General features: G+C 49.9%; 3 protein-coding genes across 3 annotated transcripts; 2 read left to right on the forward strand and 1 right to left on the reverse strand.

The window, feature by feature from the left end:
- The first annotated feature begins 4,772 nt into the window (after positions 1-4,772).
- LOC125544713 (uncharacterized) lies at positions 4,773-12,868 on the forward strand. Its single transcript, XM_048708456.2, has 3 exons — positions 4,773-4,991; positions 5,075-5,393; positions 9,137-12,868. The coding sequence occupies exons 1-3, from the start codon at positions 4,939-4,941 to the stop codon at positions 12,542-12,544; spliced, it is 3,780 nt and encodes a 1,259-aa protein (XP_048564413.2). The 5' UTR covers positions 4,773-4,938; the 3' UTR covers positions 12,545-12,868.
- A 155-nt stretch (positions 12,869-13,023) lies between these two features.
- Positions 13,024-14,726, forward strand: HVA22F (HVA22-like protein F). The gene is made up of 5 exons (XM_048708458.2): positions 13,024-13,688; positions 13,786-13,812; positions 13,907-14,029; positions 14,122-14,368; positions 14,482-14,726. The coding sequence occupies exons 1-5, from the start codon at positions 13,642-13,644 to the stop codon at positions 14,506-14,508; spliced, it is 471 nt and encodes a 156-aa protein (XP_048564415.1). The 5' UTR covers positions 13,024-13,641; the 3' UTR covers positions 14,509-14,726.
- A 145-nt stretch (positions 14,727-14,871) lies between these two features.
- On the reverse strand, positions 14,872-17,093 carry LOC125544714 (GDSL esterase/lipase At5g45670-like). Its single transcript, XM_048708457.2, has 3 exons — positions 16,639-17,093; positions 15,880-16,004; positions 14,872-15,782 (listed from the first exon to the last, which is right to left on the reverse strand). Exons 1-3 carry the CDS (start codon positions 16,880-16,882, stop codon positions 15,060-15,062), a joined length of 1,092 nt encoding a protein of 363 aa, XP_048564414.2. The 5' UTR covers positions 16,883-17,093; the 3' UTR covers positions 14,872-15,059.
- Positions 17,094-18,589: the final 1,496 nt, after the last annotated feature.

Raw genomic sequence — 18,589 nt, forward strand, 5'->3', positions numbered from 1 at the left:
GACTCAATGAGTACCTCACTAATATAATAAACCGGCCGCTGAACCGGATATTCTTTGCCTGACTCCTTCCTTTCTACCACAATCGCCACACTGACAGCTCAGCCATTAGCAGCCACATACAACAACACGGGCTCTTTATCAATGGGAGCAGCAAGAATCAGCGGCTCAGCTAACTATTTCTTCAAGGCCTCAAACGCCTTATCAGTAGCATCACTCTAGACAAAGTGATCTGTCTTCTTCATCATCTGGTATAGAGGGATAGCCTTCTCACCCAACTGGCTTAGGGCCGCAATACGACCCGCTAGACGCTGAACATCATTGATAGATGTCGGTTTAGCCAAGGAGGTGATGGCCTTTATTTTCTCCGGGTTAGCTTCAATGCCCCGTTCAGAAACCAGAAAACCTAAGAGCTTGCATGCTGGTATGCCAAAGACACACTTGGCCGGGTTAAGCATCATCTTGTAGATCCGGAGATTGTCAAAGGTCTCTTACAAATCATCTATCAAGGTGTCCTTCTTCCTGGACTTCACCAAGATATCATCCTGATACGTCTCCAACGTATCTATAATTTTTGATTGTTCCATGCTATTATATTATCCATCTAGGATGTTTCATATGCATTTATATGCTATTTTATATGATTTTTGGGACTAACCTATTAACCTAGAGCCCAGTGCCAGTGCCAGTTTCTGGTTTTCCTTGTTTTTGAGTTTTACAGAAAAAGAATACCAAACAGAGTCCAATTGATGTGCCATTTTGATGATTTTTTATGGACCAAAAGAAGCCCCCGGAGTAAAATAGTTGGGCCAGAAGAGTCCCGATCCATCCACGAGGGTGGAGGGCGCGCCCTACCCCTTGGGCTTGCCCCCTATCTCGTGGATGACTCGGAGACCCCCCTGACGTGAGACCGACGCCAAAAATTCCTATAAATACATAAACCCCCGAAAAGAAACCTAGATCAGGAGTTCCGCTGCCGCAAGCCTCTGTAGCCACCAAAAACCAATCGGGACCCTATTTCGGCACCCTGCCGGAGAGGGGATCCATCACCGGTGGCCATCTTCATCATCCCGGCGCTCTCCATAACAAGGAGGGAGTAGTTCGCCCTCGGGGCTAAGGGTATGCACCAGTAGCTATGTGTTTGATCTCTCTCTATCGTGTTCTTGATACGGCACGATCTTGATGTACCGCGAGCTTTGCTATTATAGTTGGATCTTATGATGTTTCTCCCCCTCTATCTCCTTGTGATGAATTGAGTTTTCGCTTTGAAGTTATCTTATCGGATTGAGTCTTTAAGGATTTGAGAACACTTGATGTATGTCTTGAATGTGCTTATCTGTGGTGACATTGGGATATTCACGTGATCTACTTGATGTATGTTTTGGTGATCAACTTGCGAGTTCTGTGACCTTGTGAACTTATGCATAGGGGTTGGCACACGTTTTCGTCTTGACTCTCCGGTAGAAACTTTGGAGCACTCTTTGAAGTTCTTTGTGTTGATTGAATAGATGAAACTGAGATTGTGTGATGCACATCGTATAATCATACCCGCAGATTGAGGTGACATTGGAGTATCTAGGTGACATTAGGGTTTTGATTGATTTGTGTCTTAAGGTGTTATTTTACTACGAACTCTAGGGCTGTTTGTGACACTTATAGAAATAACCCAATGGATTGATCGGAAAGAATAACTTTGAGGTGGTTTTCTACCCTACAATAATCTCTTCATTTGTTCTCCGCTATTAGTGACTTTGGAGTGACTCTTTGTTGTATGTTGATGGATTGTTATATGATCCAATTATGTTATCCTTGTTGAGAGAACTTGCACTAGTGAAAGTATGAACCCTAGGCCTTGTTTCAACGCATTGCAATACTGTTTTCGCCCACTTTTATCATTAGTTACCTTGCTGTTTTTATATTTTCAGATTACAAAAACTTATATCTACCATCCATATTGCACTTGTATCACCATCTCTTCGCCGAACTAGTGCACTTATACAATTTACCATTGTATTGGGTGTGTTGGGGACACAAGAGACTCTTTGTTATTTGGTTGCAGGGTTGGTTGAGAGAGACCATATTCATCCTATGCCTCCCACGGATTGATAAACCTTCGGTCATCCACTTGAGGAAAATTTGATACTATCCTACAAACTCTGCACTTGGAGGCCCAACAACGTCTACAAGAAGAAGGTTGTGTAGTAGACATCAAGCTTTTTTCTAACGCCGTTGCCGGGGAGGTTAGCGCTTGAAGGTATATATTTAGATCTTGCAATCGAATATGGAATTAAGGTTGCCTCATATGCTTCATCTTTTTAATGTCTTTCGTGAAAATAAGGATTCCGATAATTGTGCCAAAGTGTTAGAAGAAGAATGTATTAAAAAGTTTGGCACTAAATCTTTAGATGATAAGCATGATTGCAATGTTGTTAGTATGAATTCTTTGAATATCCATGATGCTAATGATATGCAAAGCCACAATTTTGAGGATGCTATGTTTGATGAAGATGGTACTTTTTGTCCCCAAAATTTTGATGAGCAAATTTATTATGATGAAAGCATCCTTCCTATCTATGATGATTATTGTAATGACACGTATGCTATAAAGAATAATGATATCCATGAAACTTGTCATCATGATTTTAACTTTCAATTAGATTATGCCTCACGTGATAGTGGCTGCGTACGCCCTGGAGGCCTGGGTTATGGCGAACCAGACGACGGTGGCCGCGCACGGCGTCGTGCGCGCTGGGGCGACAGTTCAATCTCACTGATTTGTGGGCCAGAGAGAAGGCACAGGCGGACGGGAGGGAACGAGAAAGGCGAGAAGAGCACCCATTTCTATCCGTTCGGAAGTATTTGTGGCACAAGTTTGGTCTGGCTTTGGAATTGGGCCGGACAAAAACGGACACCAATGAACATACTTGTCTGTTTGGGTGTGCCTGCTGGGCCAGATTTTACCCCATGCGGGCAAAAACGGACTGTATGGGTCGCGTTGTGGAGTTGGTCTCAGGCCAACTCTACAGCGCGACCCTATCATGTCCGACCCCGTCCGTTTGGGGTAAAACGGACAAACGAGGCGGCCCAGCGGCAGACCTTATTTTACTTTTTTATCCGTTTCGTGTCCGCTTCACCCTATCTCTGGACCAAATTTAGTCTCGTTTTGAGACTGAAGCGGACACAGACGGACACTCTTTGGCCACTTCTCGTCCGTCTCGGTCCGCTTGCGTGTGCACGGTGGCCCGCCTGTCATACGGATAAAAAGGGCCCATCTTCCCACTCGTCCCCTCTCTCCTCTTTTTTCTCTTTTCCACGTCCATGGATGCCCGCTTCGTGCTACCGCTTGCCTCCATGACGAGCTCCGGCAAGGAAGGAGCACCCGGCGAGCGCGCGGGCGCTGGTGGGCGGTGGGCGTCGAGGCGGGCCGAACCGGCGGCTACGAGCGCGGGGGCGGGGCTGAGCGGGGCGAGGCGCGTCCGGCGGCGAGGCGGGCGCGGGCCGGGGCGTGGCGCGGGCACGGGTGGCGGCCGGAGCGGGACGCCACGCGGAGCGGTTAAGCGGCGAGTGCGCGCTGGCTGCGGACGTCCGACACGACAGGCGACGAGCGCGGCAGCCAGCACGGGAGGACGGCAGGCGAACGGCAACGAGGCGAGGCGAGCGCGGTCAGGCGGGTGCGCGGGGGCAGCTAGGGCAGATGAAGCAAGCGCGGCAAGGCGGCGTGCGCGGGCGGCGCGAGCGCGGGGCTGCCGAGCGGCGGGCGCGGCCAGGCGGACGCGCGCGAGCGTGGCGAGGTCGGCGCAGCATGCGGTGGCGGCGCGAGCGCGCGGGCGACGGCTGGTGTGCGATGTGCGCGCGAGCGGTGGCGCGAGCGACGGCTGGTGTGCGATGTGCGCGCGGGCGACGGCGGCGTGTGCGCGAGCGGCTGTGCGGGATAGCTAGCTAGCTAGCTATGGCAAGCGGCTTTGCGGGAGAGCTAGCTAGCTATGGCACGGGGCGGCGGGTGTGCTAGCTAGCTAGCTGTCGCACGGCGCGACGGGCTAGACAGCGAGCGTGCCTGGGCGCCGGCGTGCGCGGCTGGCGCGGCGGAGGGCGCGGCTGATGCTGCTGCTGCAGGGCGACCACGGGGGCAAACGCACGGACGGACATTTTGGGGTAGTCGACTGCGCTGGACGTCTCTAAGAGAAGCAGGACACGCATGCCTTTTTGCTACCATTGCCATCCCAAACGTATAAGGGCGTGTATAATGCATAGCCTCAAGATGATGCCTCGCATGCCATGTAGGATCGGATATGATGTAAAGTAGGTTCGGATAGAGAAGCGGGATCCTCTCAGGAGGCGAATGCTTGAAGAGAAAAAATATGGTCCGGTGACTAAAACTAAAAAGATTGAATAAAAAGTAAAGATGCATGTGTACTAAAGTCATTATTTTCTATTTCTTAATGAGGCTCATTAGTAATATCTTGCATTGTGAAAAAATATAAATAAATGCCTCAAATTACTTTTTGTTATGGGGCATATGTATCCATATGCCATTATTGTACATGCCTTATAATCCGGATAAAACAGACGTCCGTTTAAGATGGTGCAGTGAAGTTGGCCTCGTACGGCCGGCTTTTTTTTTTAGCGAAGAGTCATATGGCCGGCTGCCTCTTCCTTGTTGGTCCTCTCGGGTCTTGGTCCACCACGAGAGTGTACAGCACACCATGCCGGGCAGAAGAGACCAGGCGCGCGCGCCGCCCGACGCAGGGATTTAATAAAATGCGGTCTGGTCAGGTCCAGCGTCAAATCCGCCGCGCACTGGGTCCCACCTCGTCACTCCCTCCCGAGCCCCCCGACTTCTTTTTGTCTACTTGTTCCGCCTTCTCTCCCAGTCTCGCTCGTAGCTTCGCAGCCCTCCCGGCCAACGACCCTCGCCGGCGAGACGCACCGCGCGGGAGCCAAATGGCCGCGGCGGAGGCCGCGGCCGAAGCGGCGGCCGAGGCTTTCTCCATACGGTACCCTACTCTCGTCTTGCCTCCGCCTGTTTTCCCGGGACACGCGGCTGATGCATGCTGACCTGTTCGACCGAATGCCGCAGGGGGTTCGCCGCCAGGATGCGGGCCGTGGACGCGGCCAAGTGCTGGCCATTCGGAGGCTCCGAGGGCGGGGACACGGAGACGCCGCAGCTCCCGCCAATGGACCCGACGCCGCGGTCGCGCTGGTGGGCCGACGAGCTTGCGGCGTTGCGGGCGCGGCTGGGTATCTGCGCTGCGGGCGGAGACTTCGCCGTGGGTGGCGGCATGGGAGATGGTTTGGGGAAGGCGACGAAGAGGAAGGGATCTCGCGGGAGCGGCGGTGCCGAGAGGGCTAAGAGGCGGCGGAGAGCGCTCCAATCTAGCTTCCTTTTGAAGCACAAGGTACGGTTGGTGCCCCCGCTTTGCTTGCCCTTCCCCGAGTATTCGCTAGCAGCCGTTCTCTCGGTTCAACTTCATATATGATCTTCAGTTTAGTACTAGCTTTTAGGAAGGCCCTTGTCACATTGGTAATTTAATGTCATTTGCTTGCTCTATGTTTCTGCTGGCAGACATAAACAGTGAACACAATGCGTCCAACAAGACCCACATTATGTAGCACCGCGGTTAAAATTTCTGCTGCAATGTGCCTGTTTTAGCCATTTGAAGGTGGACATTGGAAGTAGATGTTTAATCCATAGGATTTAGAGGTAGTAATCCAATACCTTGATTAATTGAATGAAAAACCACACCCTGCATCGCCCTCCCCGGATGGTGGTGGCCGGGCTTGTTCTGGCCCGCAGCGACGGCGAAGGATAGGTCCACGAGCGGCGGCTTGAGCCGACAGGGGTTTGGTGCTGGCGGTTGGCTGCATTGGTGGTCCGTCAGCCGACAGCTCCCCATCGGCGCGACATCAGGACCTGTCGCCGGCGTCTGTATGGCAATGAAGGCATGGTTCCTGCTCCATCGGCGGCCGGGGTGATACACGGCAAATTGTAGGGGTGGCCTGATCTTCATGATTGGACAGGGATTCATGGATGAACACGAGGAATAAGGGAGGATTAAGAGGGACATACGCACGGATAAGGTTCACAACAAAAGTACTAACTCAAATCGTAAGGTCAATGCAAGAGGAACCTCAAGATCCAATAACAAGCAAATGAAAGAAAAAACATGGCGGTAGTTAATCCCTAAATCTCCATGAGAAATGGAAGGCTTGAGAGATAGTTCGTCCCTAATTGGAAGAGAGGAGGCGTTGTAATCCAGAAGGATTCATCTCCACATAGAGGTCTTGTAAGCCGGTTGGATTCTTCTCTGCATAGGACGCCTTGATCCCCTTGGGGTAGGTAGATTGAGCAAAGCTCTCCCAAGTTCTTAGTGTATACTCCCTCCGTCCAGAAAAGCTTGTCCCAAGCTTGCTCCTCAAATGGATGTACCTAGCACTAACTTAGTGCTAGATACATTCATTTGAAGGACAAACTTTTTCGGACGGAGGGAGTACTTTGCTAACACTAGATCTATTGAGGGGCATGGTATTTATAGTCTAGGACCGAAAGGGTACGGGGAGGAGATACACGGGCGCTGCCCAAAAAATGTGCATAAACAGTACTACCGGACAATCCAGGTTGGGGGCGGAAAGTCCGGTTGTGCTATCCTTTGGCGCCATTTTGCACTGCTGGACAGTCCGGGGCGCAGGGACCAGACAGTCCGGATGTGGAGGTGTAGTTGCACGTTCGGAGAAATGACTGGTAGTCCGCGAATTCGTCTGGAGGAAATATACGGTTTTTGGTTTTCGTCCGGTGATTTCCCAGACTATCTGCTGGATTCGTCCGGGCAAAACATAGACGTTTTGGGGTCACGCAGGTGGTTGCCGGACTGTCTGGTAGTGCACCAGGAACACTTCCCTCTTTTCCTTTCCTTCTTCCTCGAGTCTTCGCTCCTCACTTGGGTCTTGGGCTTCTTACTTGCTTCTCCTTGGTACTTGCCTTTGTACCTAAGCATGCATAAGGTGTCGGCTTGAGGTAGTAGTCAGATCTCATTCAAACGCAAAGGTAGCTCAAAGAGGAGTGAACTCACCTTGGTTTATATAGCGTGTACACGAGCTCTTGTCATTGGTCAACCTGGCCTTGGCGATGAATCCATGGTGATGTCGGTGGGATGCTCCTCATCATGTTGTGGCGCTAGTCCCTGCTAGGGCATTGATGTGTGGGTCCTCTCCTCCCCGCTGCCATCGCCTATGTCCGCGGCGGGGTCTCTCAGCCACCTCTCTCATCCACAATTCCCTATTGTCTCGTCTCTTGAGCCGAACAGAACGCGCCAATGTTGGCCTGGGATCCCTGGGACTTCGGCTTTCCAGAGCGGTGCCTGCAGGTGGTCCATGAGGTGTGCTTGGTGTGTGGTGGTTGTTTCGGCTGGCCATGTGGGGTTGGCCAGCGTCTGGCAGGGGGTAGTCGATGGTGTTGTTGTCGTGGTAGGCTCATGTTGGACTTAATGCTAGGCGTATGGTGGCTTCTGTCGCCGGCGTGGTGTGCGAACCAGGTTCTTGGGCTAACACTATTGTAGGCATTGTCAGGGTTCTATTGATGGCTCATCATGGAGTTGCGCCATTGCGTGTGTTATTGCCGCGGCGCTTCAGGCGAAACCCTGCTTGAACTTGTCGGTGTTGAGAGGAGGGCTGCCCTCGAGCATCGTCTGATTGGTGGTGTCATCTAGGAGCCCACATTCACCCCCAACCCTCGTGATCTGGTTCCCTGAGTGAAAAACATGATTTGGCTTGCCAAATCAAATTGTCGTGGCGCAGATGACATTGCTCCTTTGTTCTAAGCGTTGTTCTTAGACGTCTGACCCTAGCTTAGTGCGTGAACCGGTGACACTCGCCTTGGCTCTAGCTGGTAGAATCTAGGTGTGCCTACAAGGCTGCAACATGCAAATGCGGTTACCTTGGACGTCATGGGTAGTGAGGATCGTGGAGGATGGGTCCCGTGTCGTGGCGTCTTGGAAGCATGGGGCCACACGACAAGTATCGGCTGATGATTGCAGGTGTAGGTTGCGACCAACGAGGGATATGACGAGGTGTGGTGATGTAGCATTCAAGACGCCAGCAGCGATTCTAGGGCCTTGGCACCGTTGTAGTGTGAGGCCGGCGGTCCGTGACACCATCAACTTTTGCCTTCTCTAATTTGGGAGGGGCCCATTTTTCCCCTTCTCTGCAAAGTTGGATTCTCTCTTCTCGTGGTGGGGGATGCGTCATGTGCACTTTTATGGATGGTTGCTAGGCCAGGGTTTGTTTTGTGTTCTCAGTTGTGATGTTGGTCCAACAGCCGGTCTTGTGTTGAGTGGCTAGTTGTTTTGGCTTAGTCTTAGGCTTGTACAGTTGTAACCATATTCTTTCTATCCGTGCATTGAGGGGCAAGCTGTGTGTGTTCCCGGAAAAAAAATCTACAGAATTTATGTTCCCGTTCTTTTGAGGGTAGAACAGGCCAATGGTGCATATAGTGTGTACTTAACTACTTGATGAACTGTAGAAAGGAATAAGCCAATTTTACCCTCCCAGACCACTTGCTGCCTTTGTAATGCCCCGACCAAACCCACTAGTTCCTGGTCATTGCGCCTGGGATCTAGAATGGCCCCAGAGAACTAGCCAGAGTGAGGACAAAGTTGCGTTCAAGGAGGGTGTTATTTATTTACCATTGCTGGCTATGATGCCATTTCATGGTGAATTTTGGTCAATTAAGCTACTGACATGGCAGAATTACCTTGAAATTTTGACTGCCCTGTGGTGTTGACATGCTTTTCTAAGTTCAAGGGGTCGAATCTCTGGTTTTTAATCAAAGTGTAGTTTTGATTTTGTTTTGGGCCTATTGTAAGATTAGAGAATCATGGTTTCTAGGACTGTTAAGTTACATGTTCTAGATTTAGGTTAGTTATCCACATTTACTTTTCCATAATTTTAAACATGCGCGTTGCTCTTTCTTTGAAAACCTGTACAAAGAAACATTGAAAGTGCATACCACATAGTATTATTTACTGGTCGGATTACATAGAAGTTCTATTGACTAACCACCTAATTCCATGTTCGAGTTTCCTCTACATAGTCAGCTTACCTTGTTATTCTCAGCTAATAATATGTAAGATGTTTTCTTTAACAGGAGAGAACCTCTAAACTCCAACCAGCATCTCGCTTACTTCAACGCATGCTCCATAAGAGTTTGTTGAGAAAACGAAAAGGCTGTACTATTCCTACACTAAGAGAACTCGTTATGAGGAAGAAATTGCAAGAGCGACAGGATCAGATGTCAACCCACAGAAACAGCTTGAAGAAACAGTCCGTGAGAGGAATGGATCACGAACGAAGCATAAAAATCAGCAGGCCAACTGATTATCCTGTAAATCTTGGCTGTGAAGTAGTGAAGCATGTTGCATGCCCACCCAAGGATGATATTTTTGGAGATCTACCTCTTTTAGAAAGCTCAAAAGTTATGTTTCATACTGGAGTTGACATACTTCCTACTATTATAGAAGATTCTTTTGTAGAAAATCAAAATGGGCCAGATGCCATATCAGAAACTGAACCATTGGAGCTAATGCCTATTGCTGACATTTCAAAGCAAACATCACCCCCCCTTGAAGACTCAGTGAAGAAGGAACAGAGTCCTGACAAAGGGTCAACATGCATCTTACTCAATGATGCAGGAAGGAGTCATTCTTCCTCTGCTGAGTTTGATGGTCTGCTAAATCATGCTAGTGTTACCATGGCGAAAACTTCTCTTCCTGAAATGCAGCTGAAATCTACCGATGTTCCTGCTTTAAGTTCTTATTGTAACGAGGGAGCAAAATCTGGTACTAGCAACTGTGCACAGGGTCGTTTCTACACAAACACAGACTGCTTTCAGGAAATGGAAAGACCTGGTACCAGTTCAGTGGCTGTGAGAACCAGAACTGAGGCAATTAAAAAAGAAGATGCAGCAATCCATGTTGTAAACAATGCAAGTGTCACCATGGCGAAAACTAGTCTTCCTGAAACGCAGCTGGAATCTACTCATGTTCCTGCTTTAAGTTCTTGTTCAGAGGCCGTGAGAACCAGAACTGAGGCAATTAAAAAAGAAGATGCAGCAGTCCATGGTGTAAACAATGCAAGTGTCACCATGGAGAAAACTAGTCTTCCTGAAACGCAGCTGGAATCTACTCATGTTCCTGCTTTAAGTTCTTATTGTAACGATGGAGCAAAATCTTGTCCTAGCAACCATCCGCAGGGTTGTTTCTATACAAACACAAACTGCTTTCAGGAAATGAAAAGACCTGGTACCAGTTCAGCGGCCGTGAGAACCATAACTGCAGCAGTTACAGAAGATAGAGATGCAACTGTCCATGGTCCAAACAATACAAGTGTCACCATAGCGAAAACTTGTCTTCCTGAAATGCAGCTGAAATCTACACATGTTCCTGGTTTAAGTTCTTATTGTAACGACAGAGCAAAATCTGGTTCTAGCAACCATCCGCAGGATCGTTTCTACACAAACACAAACTGCTTTCAGGAAATGGAAAGACCTGCTACCAGTTCAGCGGCCGTGAGAACCAGAACGGAAGCAGTTGCAGAAGATAGAGATGCAGCTGGCCATGGTCTAAACAATGTAAGTGTCACCATGGTGAAAACTTGTCTTCCTGAAATGCAGCTGAAATCTACTCATGGTCCTGTTTTAAGTTCTTATAGTAAGGACGGAGCAAAATCTGGTTCTAGCAACCATCCGCAGGGTCATTTCTACACAAACACAAGCCGCTTTCAGGAAATGACAAGACCTGGTACCAGTTCAATGTCTGTGAGAACCAGAACTGAAGCAATTGAAAAAGATAGAGATGCAGCAGTCCATGGCAAGAAGAGCACTGGTATCTCTGGTCGACTTGTTCCAACCGAATACCATCCTTCAGGTGAAGGCAATCTATCGTCCTCGGTTATGTCACAGAGGACTGTCAATGCAGGAATAAATGCAGATGGCATGTCTTCCTGCAGGAGTATGCCTGCCCAGGAATATGTCCCTGCTTCTATTCCTTGTAAAGTTGCAAGCAATGCGTATCATGAAAGTAGAAAGTCTGTGGATACATGCACATCATTATCAATGGATGACCAAGGTAGCTGGTACTCAAAAAATTACCCAGGTCGCTCTCCGGCAAGTATTAGTTTGCCTTTTATGGAGCTACCTGGCCTTGAAAAGATGGAGATCTCAAGCTATGATCCGAGGACAGGTGAAAATAACTTTATGAATGGACGATCAATGAACATAGTAAGATGCCAACAACAGAAGCAGGTGAGTGGCATGACCAGTGCTATGCAAAGTCAGAATAAGATTGGTTTCAGCGATTCTCAAGCTGGGAAAAAGGCCCCAGATGGTTTTGTGAGACGTGATAATTGTCATTCGTACCAACCCACCATGCGCTTAATGGGCAAGACAGTCTCACTTTGTAAAGGTAGCATGGAGCAGGAGGTACCAACTACAGGGAAGTGGATTGACAAAAATGTTGTTGGAGACCGTCCCTCATCAGTTTCATGCCAGTTGCCCCCAAAGAAGGTGTTCCCTTATCAAGATTCTGTGATACCAAGAACTCGTGTTCATGAATCGTCAGATACTTTGCCAAGGATTCCCAACAGTACTTTTGCAGAGGCAAGGCCTATTGTCAATGATGCTCAAAATCATAGGCTGCCACAGACTAATATTGTTTCTTCAGCAGTTAAAGATTACACTTGGAATTCAGGCAGTCAGTTTGGCCGGCAAGCTCAGGTAAACAAAGAATATGTCATAGGCAACTCAAGGACCAGGCATATGGAGTTGTCTCAGCCACCCGAGTTGATAAGCATTCATCGGAACCAATACTTGCACTTAGGCAATCCTGCATCAAGCATGTATGCAGAAGAACACACTTTTGTTGGTTCAGCAGTAAATCGATCTTCTCCTTCATTTCCACAGTGGTCATTAAATACAAGCATGCAGGGGAAGTACCAAAATCCCACTTCATTGGTTTACGAAGATCCTAGATCTGTTCGTACCCACCAACCTCCCTGCCAAGTACCTGGAGCAAATCTATTTTCAGCATCAAACATATCTTTTCATGACTACGGTACAAAAAATGCTGAGTCGAGAAACTCTTATCAGCGAGCACATCCTTCTCTTCCCAGTAGTGCGGCAAGTAAGTTCCATGACTACTGTACAAAAGATGTCGATGCCAGATACTCTTATCAGGGAGCACATCCTTCTCTTTCAACTAGTGTGGCAAGTAAGTCTATTTGGGCAAGTAAGTCTACTCGCGATGTTCTGAATATAGATGGCAGGAAGGGTGTTTCCCTAGTTGATGAAAGAAGCAAGAGACCAGGTTGTGCAGATAATGTTTCACAGCAACCTGCAAAGAGGCAGCTTGTTGCAGACAAACCGGAGTTAACAGGTTCGATGTTCCCATGCATGGAAAAGTACTCGTTTGGCTGGTCAGTAAATGATACAGTTGGCCCGCGGATGCTTGACTTCAGTAACAAAAGTAGCAGGACATGCCACACAAATATCAAAAAATGAAAAAACAATAACTAAGGGGGGATGTCAGTTCCAGTTGTTGACGCAAGATCAAGGACTGTAAGCATGTTTGCAGGAGCTAAAAGCACGCTGAAGAACGATCATTCAAAGATGCCACATTCCACTAAATTTTCAGTTGGTAATAGTGGAATGTCAGAAAGAAACAGTGGAGTGTTCCTGTTCCACTTATTTCTTTGGTATTTGAATGGTAGGCAAAAGGGAAGCTGTAGTAGCCTTTTCTGCATTTCTCAAGATGTTAGTTTAGCAATCAGTCCATTGCTTGTAAAAACTTTTGCGAGCAAATGTGCAAGAATATTTTCCTTAGAATAGTACTCCCTCCATAAACTTTTATAAGACGTTTTAGGTCACTAAAGCGTGACCTTAGACGTCTTATGAAAGTTTACAAAGGGGGTACATACCATGGCATATCACAAGCACGGGGACATTTAAATAGCCAAATGTTGTCGATTCGAGTATTTTTTGGGGCCTCATGTTCCTACCAGCATGTGTTCTGGCCCCTTAACACATACTCCTTCCGTTCCAAAATAAGTGGTATGTTGAACTAAAACCGCAACACTTATTTTGGAAGCGGAGAGAGTAATATCAGTTCAGATCTGTAATCTATACTCTACGGTCCAGAAAGTAGAGCCATCATTTGGTAGATTCATTGATCAGCACTTCCCTGCACAACAAGCTAGGCGAGACAACGACAGGCGCATGGAAAGCAGGGTTTCTTTAAGAAAGCCGCGCCCACTGACTCTGAACTGAACTGAAAATGGAAACTTCCGATGCATGTCACCTAAGGTAGCCCTCTGGTCGTGCAACCTTGCAAAAGTTTGCTGGCGAAACGTGCAATCGCCTGAGACCCTCCGGTTTGTTCTTGCTTTCCTTGGGCCAAGAGTAAGGGAGACTTCGCATCGTATCTGCAAGGGTTCCTTCCTTGCCCACCTTTAAACCCCAGTTTTAAACTGCCCCAACACAAGTATAAAACCATCAGGTGTGTCCCTTGTCATCCACACCGTCCCATACCGACAGACCGACCGACCGAGGACGGCAAGAAACCTCGGAGAAAGCTTTCTTGCAAGCCGCAGCGACGAATCATGGGTGTTCTTGGTGCCCTTGCCAGGCATTTGGATTCCCTTGTTGGGTAAGCAGATCACACCTGTTTATTCACGTTGCTGCTTTTGTTCATTTCCTTGTGAACAGCTCTAAAATTTGTATTTCTCCTATGTTGCACTCCACAGGCCAGGAATCATGCTGCTTTATCCGCTGTAAGTGATTCATCAGAAAGAACGGTTGGTTTGAGAGATATTTGAACACTGTGCTCTGAATTCTAACAATGGTTGTTTTTTCTTGCACGATTAGATATGCGTCGATGCGCGCAATCGAGAGCCCTTCTTCCCTGGATGATCAGCAATGGCTTACCTATTGGGTGCTGTACTCCCTGATCACCCTCTTTGAGCTCTCATGCTGGAAAGCTCTGCAGTGGTAAGCCAGCAGTAACCCTCTGCTTGACTAGTTCAGTTATTGTTCTGAATTTCTCATATTTCGCTCTGCCTGTATATGTATGTATGTTTCAGGCTCCCTCTGTGGCCATACATGAAGCTCCTCTTCTGCTGCTGGCTGGTGCTGCCGATCTTCAACGGCGCGGCCTACATCTACGAGACGCATGTCCGGCGCTACTTCAAGATCGGCCAGTACGTGAGCCCCGGCTACAGCGAGAGGCAGAGGAAGGTGCTGCAGATGATGAGCCTCGACGCGCGCAAGTCCGTCGAGCGCTTCATCGAGACGCACGGGCCCGGCGCTCTGGAGAAGATCATCCAAGCCGTGAGTCCTCCTTGTTCCCTACACTATCTGCACATATGCTCTTTTGTTTCTGAATGTTTCTCTCTATCTTTTTTTCCTCGTTCCTGATGCGATGGTTTGACTTGTGCATGCAGGCTGAACAGGAAGCCAAGAGAGCCTAGGTTTATGTAGCTCGTGGTGAGGTGAAAGGCATTCTTTCAACCGGGAGAAGAGAAACGAGTGGAAATGGAAATGGCTGCCGTGTGTTGTGATCAATATGCTTCAGCGGCTGTTATCCTTGTGCCGTGTGCGTGTGTTTGATCTGTTGGTTGGGCTTGGCAAGATACCTTGCTGTACATAAGAGATGATGAATGAAACATTCAAGGCTACACATGTGAAATGTGATGTGATGTGCTCAGCACGAAATGGAGCGCAACCACAACCAGTCTCTGAATGAATGAAATTGAAAACCCATTCTAACTGTCCAACTAATGAACCAAATAATTCTGAACACATCTCCATCTCTCCACTGAACACCTTAATCCTTGAGATGAATGAAACCCAATTATTGTCTATACCCGTTACAAACTGCATGGCGTCGTATTCATCGCAAAATGAAAAGAGAAACAGGCTAATGTAGGCGAAAAGAATCAATCCTTTTCCATGCCCTTATTGGCGACAGGAAATGGGACTTGTACACTTCTGTACTGGATGGACCGCTCATGGATTGGGATCAAAGGGACGCGAGCGTGCTGATGTCCATCGGGTAGGCGTCGTTGGGCGACTGGGAGCGGTAGGACCGCCGGCCGACGATGATGTTGGCCGCCTCCGACGGGTGGAAGGCGTCCCAGAAGATGTGCTGGTCCCTGTTGGCGCAGGGCGCCTGGTACGGCAGGCACGTCACCTCCCCGTTGTTCCGGCCCACGCCGCAGCACCCGGCGGTGGACTCCGTGAACCCGTAGGCGGCGGCGTTGGCCAGGATGTCGGCGAAGATGTTGTAGGCGTTGATGTAGGTGAAGTGCGCGCCGGGGAGGGTGTTCATCTGGTCCACGAGGCCGACCAGCCGCCGGTTGAAGATCTGGATGGCGCTGTCGATGCGGCCGACGCAGGTGGCGCCGTCGGGGCTGTAGCGCGCCAGCTCGTTGGGGGCGCAGCCGACCTGGCCGACCCCGATCAGGGCCACCTTCCGGGCGCCGTAGCTGTACATGGCCTGGAGGTAGCGGCGGTAGTCGGCGATGAGCGAGTCGGCGAACTGCTCCGGCGTGTAGCGGCTGCCGGTGCTGTAGAAGGCCGGCTGGAAGTAGTTGTTGAGGTAGTCGTTGCTGCCCATGCCCACCGTGAAGATGCACTGGCTCAGCCGCTCCGACGCCGTGTCCCGGTCGCCCAGGATGTTCACCAGCGTCTGCACCGCCGTCTGGTAGTTCTGCACCTGCCCCGCGAACGGGATCCGCCCGCCCTGCATGCATCACGCCCACTCCATGAGATCAATTTCTTTTGGCTCTGCGACATGCATGATCGTCGTGAGCTTGTGATATGCACACTCCACGACGTACCAGCTGCTGGCCGGTCTCGGCACGGATCCCGGCGGCGGCGGAGGCGAAGTTGACGCCGTTGAGGAGCTGGTCGCCGCCCGTCGCGGCGTAGGGAGGGATGAAATTGTCGAAGCCCAGAAGTTGAGCTGCATGCGCATATCGGTAAAAAAAATTCACAACAAAGGTTAACGTTTCAGGTCGTGACGTGACAGTGAGAGACGTACGTAAGCACCATCGATTGATGTTTTATAAGTTGAAGGAGGACGATGGATCTAGGCAGTGGTTCTTGATGAATACCCCGGCAAATTTAATTCCGTGTAACCCTCACTGAACACCACTGCAAGTACTATATCGGCGGGCTGGCCCACGCTGGGACGTAGTACGTGATGGGTGCCTAGCCAAGAAGAGCTACAGCCACATTCCTTTATTTACACACCTACCTTGAACATTTCTACTACTCCTACTGCTGCATGCATGCTGTACTTGGGAAGGATCGGAATGCCAGGCAGGCCAGCTACGGACCGTTTTCTATCACCTGGCCCAGATACGCATGCAATGCATGCACGCACCGCCCATGACCGCCATAAACATGGTCGAATCGACCGATCGTGTCCGAAACGAATGCGCTGGTACGTGGTAGACGACAATTCACTTGAGCTATCCTATATGTCCTGTAGCTAGCTCCTGTGTAAAGGTAGGTAGGTGGTGCATGCTGACGACGGCCGGGTTAATTTGGTCTTGACGTGGAGTGTGTATATGCATGCATGGTTAGTTAATTACCGATGACGTCCACGGTGGTGAGGCCGTTGGTGAAGCGCCCCGACGGGCCGCCGGCGAAGTCGATGCCGTAGGGCGGGTAGTTGGCGCGCGCCAGGGACACGATGTAGTTGTTGTTGCCGTTGTCCACCAGCGAGTCGCCGAAGATGAAGTAGCACGGCACCTGCGGGTCGCACCTCGCCACCGTCGCCGCCAGCGCCAGCGCCGCCGCCGCCACCAACCACGCCAGCCGCCCCACCAGCTCCATGGCGCCCGCGGCTACCTAGCTAGCTTCCGGTGAGAGACGTAGCTAGCTCGCTATAGCTAGGCACGGGTGCAGGTGAGATCGGTCGACGAGCTGGGCGGGGAGAGGGGTGGATATGGACGGAGAGGGCGGGAGGTCGACCAGGGGAGCTAGCACGAGTCACGCTTGCACATGACCCACGGGACTGAGGTAGAATATATAGGCGCCGCGCGGGCAGCGATGGAGCGGCGCCGGAAGGAGGCTGCAGTGATAGCAGATGGGCTCGTGGACGCGCTCCACTTGCATAGATCATAAGTAGATTGTTGGTCGCGCTTGGTGGGCGAGCTAGCCCCAGTACAGTAGTACTACTACTTTTTTTCATTCTAGAATACCCCCAATACAGTATTGGCATTAGCTATGTGCCGATCGATCGAGTTTTGAGTGACTTAGGCGGTGTTCGGTATCCCTCCGCTCCACAACTGCTCTTCAACAGTTGGGCGGAGCTGCATCTCAAAATAGCGAAATTGCAGTTTCCCCGCTCCGCAGATTCCGTGATTACCGAACAAGGCCTTAAGTTATTAAACTGGGACGGCTTTCAGAACCGTGCATCACCGCATTTAATTGAATAGCACAGTAACATGGCCTTGTCTTCTACGATAGAATCGCGACAACCCGTGCACGCGCGATGCTGTCAAGTGTGTGTCTAACGTGCGATTGTAATTACTGGTTTGCTTGCGGTGCAGGCTGCAGCTTAGATGGATCTGTATATTGCAGCTTTTGCCTATAGTTCATTTAATTCTCCGGGCTCCTAGATACCAACGGGGTTCAGTGAACGTACTACATGCAAGTGGGCACTGTAGTGTAGGGTGCTTGCATTGCATGCATGGCAAGTTCTGTACTGCTACTCCAGCTAGTACTGGCCGGTGGTTGGATTCGGTGCGGTGTGGGTCTGCGCTGCGCCCGTGGCAGCATGATCAGTGAAGCACATGAACAGTTTTTACCGTGCGCCACAGTGCCATGTTTTTTCTTTTCAGAACAGGACACGCCGAGAAGAGCTAGCATTTTCGTGCATTCCTCTTTTTTTTGAAAAGAGGCAAAAGATTTGCCTCATTCATTTAATAAGAGGAATAGAGTTTATGGTTATGTTACAACACAGACAGCGCCGCAACAACACAAGTGAATGTGACCAACTACTCTCGCGTCATCAAGTATCCCAACTTTCTAGCACCCGTAGTTACGCAAAGCATGGCCTCCTTCTTGATGTTGGCGAGTAGGACCGTTGATGGGGCACTCTTGTCACGGAACACTCGCGCATTTCTCTCATTCCAAATGGTCCAGGCGACGAGCATGGTGAGCGAGGCCATTGCCTTCCTGTTGGGGGTAGATGTGTCGGAGAGGCCGACCCATCACTCCTCGATGTTGTCCGAGAGGTGCCATGAGGATGTATCAATGCTCAGCAGTTGCAGCCAGTCCTTGACTAATCCCCATAGGCGGATAGAGAAGCGGCATTTGTAGAAAAGGTGATCAACAGATTCTTGCTCCCGCTTGCAAAGTGTACAAAGGCCACAGTTTGGCCATCCGCGCTTCTCCAATCTGTCCGCCGTCCAAATTCTGAATAGCCAGCCAAGCGAAGAACTTGACTTTGGGGGGAGTCCAAGCCCTCCACACAGTGTGCTCCATAGGGGATTTGATTGTGCCAAGGAATTGCGCTTTGTATGCCGACTCGGCCGT

The sequence above is a fragment of the Triticum urartu genome, chromosome 3A (assembly GCF_056163025.1).
Source record: "Triticum urartu cultivar PI428250 chromosome 3A, HENAU_Tu73, whole genome shotgun sequence".
In the NCBI taxonomy this organism is placed as follows: domain Eukaryota; kingdom Viridiplantae; phylum Streptophyta; class Magnoliopsida; order Poales; family Poaceae; genus Triticum; species Triticum urartu.